General features: G+C 38.1%; 1 protein-coding gene across 1 annotated transcript; it reads right to left on the minus strand.

Moving 5' to 3' along the window:
* Positions 1–2896: 2896 nt before the first annotated feature.
* On the minus strand, positions 2897–10049 carry LOC129808455 (uncharacterized). Its single transcript, XM_055858234.1, has 4 exons — positions 9543–10049; positions 8967–9448; positions 8479–8816; positions 2897–2979 (listed from the first exon to the last, which is right to left on the minus strand). The coding sequence occupies exons 1-4, from the start codon at positions 10047–10049 to the stop codon at positions 2897–2899; spliced, it is 1410 nt and encodes a 469-aa protein (XP_055714209.1).
* Between the last annotated feature and the right edge of the window lie 204 nt (positions 10050–10253).

Consider the following 10253-nt stretch of genomic DNA (forward strand, 5'->3'; position numbering starts at 1 on the left):
TCAAGATCTTGACAGTAGCTTTCACACGGAAGTAGAGAATATTGAACATGAACAAATGCAATTGCTACTCATCATTCATGCCGCTATTAGTGGAAAATGCCACCCGCTTTTATTACCCCCTCAAAGTGTGGAATTAGAAATTAAGAAGTTATCAGAATCTCTTCCGAATCATTTTAAATTACCTAACATCTCTAGGGCTAAATTGTATGATATTGCTGAACTGTTCATAATTTCTAACCAGGAACGTATCACGGCTTTAATAAAAATTCCTTTGTGCGAAAAGAAGTCCTTCCAAATATATCAAATCTTACCACTTCCTTATTTGAATTATTCTCAAATTATAAATATAAAGCATCCTTTCATAGCCAGTGACTCAAAATTTGATCAGTATGCCTTAATGTCACAAAATGAGTTTGACAAATGTAAAAAGATTGAAAACACGTTTATTTGTAAAATGCATATTCTATTCTCTTCCATTATTTCTTCATGTGAAATTTCTCTTTTAAGGAATCAATCTGAATCTTGTATAGTAGCTAAATATCCTGATCGGTTACATATGTGGTTTCACCTTGGCACTGATATCTTCCTTTTTATGATTCCAACTATATCAAAAGTACAAGTTTTATGTAGAGATCACCGCGATCCCTTCTATATGGACATTTCTGGAAAAGGATTACTCATGTTGAAGCCAAATTGTTACCTAAATGACAATGGAATTTTACTGTATTCTACCCCTAATACCCATTCTCGATTAAAAACTCCCCTTACCCACAAATCCAATGAATTTAGATACACTCCTATAAATAATTCAGTTCCCATGATTCAACCACTAACTATAACTTCCTCTTTTAATAACGATCATCTTAATATATTAATGAAACAAGCAGAAGCCTTATCCGAGGCTCAAAAAGAGTCCCCAGTTTGGAACTACCGTGAAATAATAATTCCTGGTTCATCAGGAATGATTTTCTTAATAATTGCTGTATTCATTTTTATTCTCAGGAAGAAAATATTTAATCGCCCAAAGAACTCTAAACCGAAAATCTCGATTTCTCGCCCTCAAATAACTGTAATGCCTTCTTCCACAATTGTCCCTATGCCTATATCACAACCCCCGCAAATTAACCAAACACCGGAAATAGTAGAATATGAACCTCCCTTCGAACTACCTCCTTTTCCCTCGGAAACGCGATTAAAAAGTATTCTGTATTAATTCCTTTATATCTGACATATTAAATTATATTAGATAAAAAAAAAGACAAAAAAAAGAAAATTTTTGTACAATGCTATAAACTTAAATAAACCCAAAAAGATGCGTGATGTATAATTTTTTTCAAAAATAAATAAATAAATAAAAATAAAATAAGCAAAAACAAAAAAAAAAAAATAAAAAAAGAGATAAATACGTAACATACATAAAATTTCATAGATTATTCTTATTGGAAACATTATATTATATTATGAATTACTATTATTTTATAATTATTATCATTATTATTATTGTATAGATTCGCAATACTATCTGCACGAGGACGTGCGATCCCTAAGGTGGTAGGGAAAGTTGTGAATGCTTCACAACCCTTTTATCCACTTTGTTAAAAAAGAAAAAATGATATAAAAAAAAATAATAATATGTACAAAAAAAATTATTAAAAAAAAATGTATTTATAAATTAATTTTCTTTAAGTTATTCCAATTACAGACCAAAAAAAAAATTAAATAATAGTAAATATTATTACGAGATATTGTATTATAACTTATTATTTTATTATTATTTATTGTATTAATTTTAAGGTATAGTTTCCTATATTCCCCGCACGAGGACGTGCGTTCCCTAAGGTGATAGGAATGTTGTGAATCTTTCACAACACATCTTCATTCCATTTCATATTTTTCCACCTTTTCTCTTTCCTATTTGCTTTTCTTCATTTTCCCATTCCTATTTGTCCACTCATCATTCTATATTTCCTCTTCCCTCTTTACCATTCCCACTCTTTCCATAATTTCCCACCTTTCCCTATTGAGTATTTAAGTTAGGTTAACAGTAGAAGAAGGGGCAATATGCAGTCGAATGTAAAAGTCATGTAATCCGGCTCAAATAAAATTATTAAATTAATAAAAAAACACTACATTTTAGGAGGACGTTTGAGACGACTATGGCAAACATGACCAGGAGGCTTGACGAGACTAATGCTACTTGTCAGAGTCTCGGAAAGAATGTGGAAGATCTCGGAAAAAATGTGGATCTGGCAAATTCTACCCGCCAGCAGTTATTGGAAACAATAAGACGACTTAACAATGAAAATACGGATCTGAAGCGAGAGGTTGCATATCTAAGGGGAAGAGTAATGGATGCGGATAGGGTGGCGGAGCTAACGGCGGTGGAAATTCATAATATTCCTGAGAAGCTTGATGGTGATATCTATGGCCATGCAGAGGCAATCTTGTGTTCATCACTTGGCACTGAAATTTCTGCTGACCACATAACGGACAGCTTTGTGATAAAGCGAAACAAGAGACCTGATGCCAAAACAGGTCCAAAATCAAGTTCCTCTCGGACGCCAGGGGATATTCTCGTCGTGAGGCTTGCCAATCGACGGCTGCGTGATCGGATTCTTGAACTTTCCCGCCACAGGTTTCAGCGAGGTAGTGCGGGACTAAAGGCAACACTCCACGGGGGCTCGGAGGTCACAGTTCGCATCAGGGAGAGAATTTCGACCTATGCCAGGGGATTGCTGAATGAGACGAGGGACTACGCCAGGGCAAATGAGTGGAAGTACGTTTGGGTTAAGCAGGGCAAAGTGCTTGTGAGGAGAATGGAAAAAGGTAGAGTTCACATTGTGAATTCTCCCGATGATTTGGAACGTATAAAAAATGAGTCAGATTAATTTAGTAACTAACACTCACACAAACGTGCTTTGCCCTGCTCAATCACCGAACCACCGTGAGGTGATAATTGCTTTGCAGAATATCCGTAGTCTGCGTGCAAATTTTGATAATCTTGTTGCACATATTTCCACTCTCCCAGCAATGCCCAATATCATTTTTGTTACTGAGATCTGGATTAGAGACCATGAGATGGATATTTACTCCATGCACAGTTTTTCATTTTACGCCAATTGCAATGATTCATATAGGGCTGGCGGAGTTGGTGTATTTGTTGGCGACGGGGTAACGGTGACTGAATTTAAAAATGTCTCACTGAATTCGGGCGATTGTCTCTTCCTAACTTGTACTATTAATGGGGATCAATTTCTTTTTGTATGTGTTTATAGATTTCACTCTGTGGCTGTCCAGCAATTTTTGTCAGAATTTGATGCTTTATTGCGCGACTGTCCATCAGTCTCTAATATTTATATAATGGGGGATTTTAACATCAATACGCTCTCCAATTCTACTGAAAGAGACAACTTTTTGTTTCTACTGTCTTCCTATGGATTTGAGACACTTATTCACGAATATACGCGCTATAGTGCTAATGATAATCCCTCATGTATTGACAACATTTTTGTTAGAAATAACACAAATGACTACGTGAACGATTGCAGTGTAAAAAAATTCGGAATTACTGATCACGCAATGTTGATTTTGGACATTCAAAATGCTCCTCTGCATTGTGAATCCATTGATGCCCCTACCACTCTGTCCATTTCTTTCCCGCTCCTTAAGGAATTTCTGATTGTCGAAAATTGGCGAGAAGTAGCTGAGACTGAAGATGTTAATTTGGCCTTCTCTCGTTTTGTTGATACACTTAATGATCTTATTTCCAAATGTTCTGTTCCCTCTAAACAGTGTAAAAGGAAAGATAGGAAATTGAAGCCCTGGATTTCAGACAGACTTCAGAAGTTAATTTCTTATAAAAATTATCTGGGTAAATGTTTCAAGAAACACCCCAATGACACTCATCTTAAACAACGTCTTAAAACAATAGAAAAAAATGTTAAAAAATCTGTAGAAAAAGAAAAACGCAGTTACTATGAAGCTAAATTCAGGGAGGCTGGAGGGGATGGGAGGAAACAGTGGGCTATTATTAATGAGACTTTGGGCAGAAAGAGACGGGAGAAAAACTGTCTAACTGAGTTAAAGGTAGATGGGGTGGTCGTGACTGATAATAAGTCAATTGCGGATAGTATGAATGACTTTTTTGTAAATGCTCCATTGAATTTAATTAATGATTCTGGTGATTTAAATGGCGGAGCGGTTAATCTTAGTTGCACTGGTCCCTCGTGTTTGAACAGTTTTTATCTTTCACCCATAACTGGTGTAGAAATATTGAAGGTGATAAATTCCCTTGCAAATAAGAAATCCACAGGATATGACGGTATTTCCACCACATGTGTTAAACAAATAGCATTTTATATTGTTGATGTTTTGAAGGTTTTACTAAATCGATGTCTTGAGTGCGGCGTCTATCCTGAATGTTTGAAGTCTGCAGTAGTTGTGCCAATTTTTAAAAAGGGGGACAAAACAGAAATGGGTAATTATCGGCCAATATCATTATTGTCCGTATTTTCGAAGATTTTCGAGAAAATTCTGAGAAGCCGTTTGGTTCAATTCTTGCAAAAGACTAATTTTTTCAATGACCACCAGTATGGTTTTAGGGAGGGGAGAAGCACAGAGGATGCTATGTTGGAGGTGATGACATGTGTGCATAACGGGGTAAACAGTGGGGAGTGCGTCTCTGCCCTATTCTTAGATCTTACGAAGGCCTTCGACACTGTGAACCATAAAATTCTACTGGAAAAATTATATTCTTGTGGCGTAAGAGGTGTTTCCTTGGATTTATTCGAGTCGTACTTGACAGCCAGAACACAGTTGGTAAGGACTGGGGGTGTATATAGTGAGGCACGAGTTTTGACTTGTGGTGTCCCTCAGGGGACGGTCCTTGGTCCTCTTTTCTTCCTAATATACCTCAATGAATTTCTGGGCATATCGCGTGAAGGGAGGGTAGTTGCCTATGCGGACGATCTTGTGTTGGTATATCGGGGGCGATCATTCGAGGATATAGACGGGAGTATAGAGAGGGATTTACAATCTTCTAGGGCTTGGCTTAATGCCCATTCAATGGTTCTCAGTAGCAAATCTAGGGCTATTCGTTTCCTTCCTAAAAAATCACAGACCCCTCCTGATCCCATTGTGTGTCACTCGCCTCATTGTAGTAGATCTGTATGCCGGAGCTCCTGTTTATCAATCGCGTATGTGGAAGAGTTCTGCTATCTTGGTGTAACAATTGATAACTCACTGACCTGGAAACCTCACATTAATAAATTAAAGAATAGTTTGTTCCCTACTATTAGCAGCCTGTACCACATTGGCCGGCTATCCCCTTTGTGTGTCACTCGTATGTTTTATTTTGCCTGCATTGATTCCCGGTTGCAATACGGACTTACAATTTGGGGCTCTGCTTACCATTCCAATTTGAGGCCGGTTAGAATGGCGCAAAGAAGTGCCCTTAGGGCTATTCTGCGCAAAAAGAAGTGGGAGTCCTTGTATAAGTCATTTATCGATCTCCGTATCTTGCCTCTATCGTATTGCTTTAAATACAGAACCTTGAGAGTATTTTTTAAGCGGAGTGGCTTTTACAATGCCCATAGAGGTAGAGCACTGCGGGGCGCAACGCCTGTGTATGTGCCATTTCCGCGGAAGGAACTCTTTAGGAGAAGCTTCTTATACGTAGCGCCCACATTATATAATGCCTTGCCCATGGATCTGAAGGAGGCCTTCATCTCTTGTGAGACTTTTTCGAGCCGTCTGAGGCGCCATATTTGGGCCGAGTATTGCTCAGAACGTCCGGGGCTCAATTCCGCCGCGAGGTGATCATACGGCGCGGTGGTGTTCGATGTGGTTTAGCCCCTGTGTCTTGTGGGTTGCCTGCGGATTTCCGGGACACCTTATGTACCGCCTGGGCAGACTATTTTTTCATGCATGTTATTTGCACTGAAGTGCCTCACTGGCTTTGCCTTATACGGGATCTTCTCCAAGCCTTCAGCTTCTCTTCTGCCCAAAATTGTAAAATTTGTGAAGGGTCAAGCGGGTGCGGAGGACTTCGGGGTCTGCTTTGGCGGGGGTGTTTTCCTGGGCCTTCGTCTGGGTCCCTAGTGGCGGGGGCCTCTGTATCGTGCCCTCCTGGCTGTGTTGAGTCGCTCTCGTTTTCACGATAGTAATGTGCAAGCCTTGTGTTCCTTACCGTGGTTTCATTCCATTTTGGACTTTTCCGGACTGCTACTTGCAGGCATTGCTTCCTACCTTTGCCTATAGCTCTTTGTTTATGGTCCCCTCACGCGTCGATTTTTTTGCCACTTTCTATTGCTTTCTTGGTGGTATGCTCCACACATTTAACGTACCCGATTTGTTTTATGCTATGATCTTCTTACTCTTTCCTTATATGTTTCCCTTACAATTAATTCTCCTACCGCCTTTCCTAATCCTATCCTTCCAAAACAGCCACAGCTAATATGTACTCCTCTTAGGAGTCCTTGCTGCGACTTACCTTTTCTCATCTGCAAAGCATTTCACTGATTCATATTTGTACTGTAAGTTATATAACTGTTTTTTTCCCCTTAATTTATTAAATTGTACAAATTATGTAATGGCCTATACGACTAATGATTCTGGATTTTCTGCCGTCTTGCCCGATGAAGTCGGTTGTGAAGTCGGCGGCAGCCGCAGATGATAAAAGAGAAATAAATTATTATTATTATTATATATTATTATTACAATCTTCAAACAAGAAATCTGGACATGTAGATGAAGGAACTTTAGATCAGGGTTCAGCTGCAGAGGCAATTTCCATGGATATTGGACCATTTATGGAAAAGGAACCTAGACCACTGACTGAGATGACTATTCTAAATAGATATACGTACTTTCTAAATGATCTGAATACTACTTTTGTCACTGTTGGATTCTGGAGTTATGAATTTACACCGATCGTGAAAATTTCTGCTACAAACTATTGGCTTGGATCTGACACTGTTTACTTTACCCAAAAGTCATGGAATATGCTGTGTTCCAGCGAGGCGAATATCAGAGATATCCTGAAGAATGGAGAAACAGACTTCATGCATGGTGGATATATAAATTCAATATTTGAAAATTTGGAATTTAATTTCATTCAAGTTGAAAATATGAAGCCAATAATGCTGTCTCAAAATGGAAATACAATTCTCTTAAACGAAAAAGAATTTGATTGTCTCATAAATTTAAAATATTTCATAAATGTTACTCTGATTTATAATCATTCAATTCAGAATTATATTAAACAATATTTTGAGAATTATATATAAGCATGTAAAATAGCAGGAGTAAATAAACTCGAAGCTACTTCATTTTCACCTCCTGTAGAACATCGTTCACCGATAAATTAATTCAGATTATTTACCGAAATAAGTTTCTATATTGAAAAAATTTATTCATCCACAAATTTGGATAAGGATAAAATGTAATTTTATGATTTTAAAAATAAAGAAAAATATTCTTATACTTGCTATCTTTTCCTCACATCGCAAACTACTCAAAGTGGAAAAACATCAACGTTGCAATTCAGTGGACAATGAAAAATATTTATTTTCAATATAAAAACATTTATTAAACAAAATTTAAAAGTATATAACCTATTCTACTGATATATAAAATAATTATTCAACCGATATAATCTATTTACAAAAATTAAAAATAAAATTTTATTCCATATATAAAACTAAAATCCAAATGGTAAAGTTTCATTATTTTCAATGCAACGACGCTTTATTAAAGTAAATTGGGCTGTTTTTGAAGAGGGTCCAGATACAATTTTAAAATATTTCTGACGTTGAAATTTGTTTGGATAAGTTACTTTAATTTCTTTATCGTCGCAGAGGACCAAGGACTATAAACTTTCAAAATTTATATCTCTGTCGACAGTCTTGATTAGTGTTATCCCCTTGCACGCTACTTTGTATTTGTAAGAGTTTGTAGATGGGGAATAGATTTTCAAGCCATACGCTTTTGGCCCTGTGCTCACGAATTCTTCGATGAAGTCTCCCTCACCGAAATCAGCCAATTCATCTGTCAATTCTCCCAAAAATTTACCGGTGGAAAGAGGATTCTCTTCCCCTGCAGGGACTATGTAGATGACTGAATCCGTGTCACAATATAAAATATTATTTGATATCTTTGATAATACAGAGTACAGCCTGATCCTTGCATTGGTTGTGGTACAAATTCCAACACCCATATTTATATATTTCGATGGAGGCTCAGAATCATGAATGTGCTTCCATGAAACAAAAATTTGAGTATCACTTACGGGATAAAAATGTACAACCTCAATAGCTTCAGATGAGAGAAGATCATTCAACTCCTCAGAAGAATTGCAGATTGTAGTTTTTGTAAAATTCTCCCGCATTATGAATCTGCCCCATAAACTGTTCAACATTATTTTTGCAAGGGAACGCATACCTTTATTAACACGTATGTTTTCTTTATCAAGCTGTATACCCTCATTTTCAAAGAATTCGCGGATATAATTATCTTTATCAGACTCGGATTCAACTCCCGAGGGCCATCCACTAGCTTCCTGCTTAATTTTGAGAAAATTATCGACGTAATCAGCAAACAGTCCACGTTCACCCGTCTCGCGATTGTATTGTGAAGTTCTGTATGACCAGACTTCAAAGCACTTGGTGATCACGTAGCCGTGATCAACTGCGAGACGGACTTCATCAATGGACCATATTCCTGTGAGGGATCTCTCATCGTCTGAATGGAGACTTCGATCAGTATTAAGATTTTCTGCACATTTTCGACAGAGAGGGAAGAAGAGTCGGTTATTGCACCTAAAGGGAAGACAGGGGATGTAAAGGCCTTTTGGTGGGAGAATAATGCATTTCACCACACCGTCATGCCTTAATACCTCCTCCTGACTTGGAATATCTTTGATAATTTTTGGGTGCCCGACGAAATACTTCGAATATTTGTTCGCTCACGGGTAGAGTGACGTGGAGTCATAGTAATAAATTTTATCCCCGGGGCGACATTTGTAATATGTGCGGAAAACCTCAGTTCGGCCCCCGTAAACCGCTGATCGTAAATCAAATCCCGAGTCTACGACTTCAGGATGATTGTTCAGTCTCTCCGCAAGCACAGGGTCCGATTCTAACATCCGACGGAATTCACACTCCCATATTGAAACAAGATTATACCCCAATTGACGAATGTGATCCAATCGGTTTAGAGTAGCCTCATAACGACTCTGCATGTTATCATTGGGCTTTTTCGAGAATGCATGCCCTGTATTTAAAAAGCATGTATGCCCATGGAAGAAACAGCCCTCAAAAGTATACACAGTGTTAGACGCCTCATCATACCCATCAGCAATATATCGAGAGCCGCGAATTTTGACCTCATACTTTATGTTAGGATCGGAAGTTTCCTTAATATACACGAGCCATTTCAAAGAAATTTTGCTCTGCATTTGAAGGAAATTGGTGTTATAGTTATTTTTAGGAGTAATGGAAAGAGTGTTGGGAGTAAGGTATTTTTTTCCTGTAGGCTTTCATCACAGCGTCAGCTATGGTGATAGCCTGCAAGAAAGGATTCAAGGATGTGGTTTCGATAAAGGAATGCATAAGGTTGAGGCATCCTTTCATCAGGATTTTAACATCTTGGCGGCAGTAATGGATAAGTTCTTTGCGATTGTCAAAGGGGAGTTCTTTGACTTGATCATACCATTCTAGAAACTCGGCATATTGCTGTGTGGACATGGATTCGATTGGGTACATTTCAATTGGAGGATGAGGTCCAATGTAAGAGCGGTTTTCCGTGGTATTGAATTTGTAGGGATAATATCCCTTATCACATTCGGGCAATCCAAAACTCTTTGAGAATTGTGACAGAGGGAAGGGAATAAAGGAAAGCGAGTCAAGAAATGTGACTCCCTTAACTTTTGCAAACAGTATTTTGCAACCTTGTAAAACAGGTTCGATTTTCTCTTCCCTCTGACACAGTTCCTCGAGTATGAACTGCCCGTCGTAGCCTTTGGCATTGTGAGCGATAGCAACGGTGGGCATAGCCTAAAGGTCAGTACATAATCTAAAAATTTTGCCACCGCTGACCTGTTGCTGTCGCTCTCAAAAACATGTTCCACGGGGGGTGCAATTACGACAATTTGTATCTAAAGGGGAATTATTGCATAAGTGACATACGGTGTATGACATACAAAGATTCGGGACATGTTTTGAAAATCCATTCCCTATATCTACAAACTCCGACTC

The sequence above is a fragment of the Phlebotomus papatasi genome, chromosome 4, assembly GCF_024763615.1.
Source record: "Phlebotomus papatasi isolate M1 chromosome 4, Ppap_2.1, whole genome shotgun sequence".
Lineage (NCBI taxonomy): Eukaryota > Metazoa > Arthropoda > Insecta > Diptera > Psychodidae > Phlebotomus > Phlebotomus papatasi.

Coding starts and splice junctions, on each gene's coding strand:
- LOC129808455 (XM_055858234.1), bottom strand. CDS start 10,049: ATGCCCACCGTTGCTATCGCTCACAATGCCAAAGGCTACGACGGGCAG. Junction 8,817..8,966: donor GACTCCACGTCACTCTACCC/GTGAGCGAACAA, acceptor TCTTCCCTTTAG/GTGCAATAACCGACTCTTCT. Junction 2,980..8,478: donor CGAATTCTTTGAAAATGAGG/GTATACAGCTTG, acceptor ATTTGCACGCAG/ACTACGGATATTCTGCAAAG.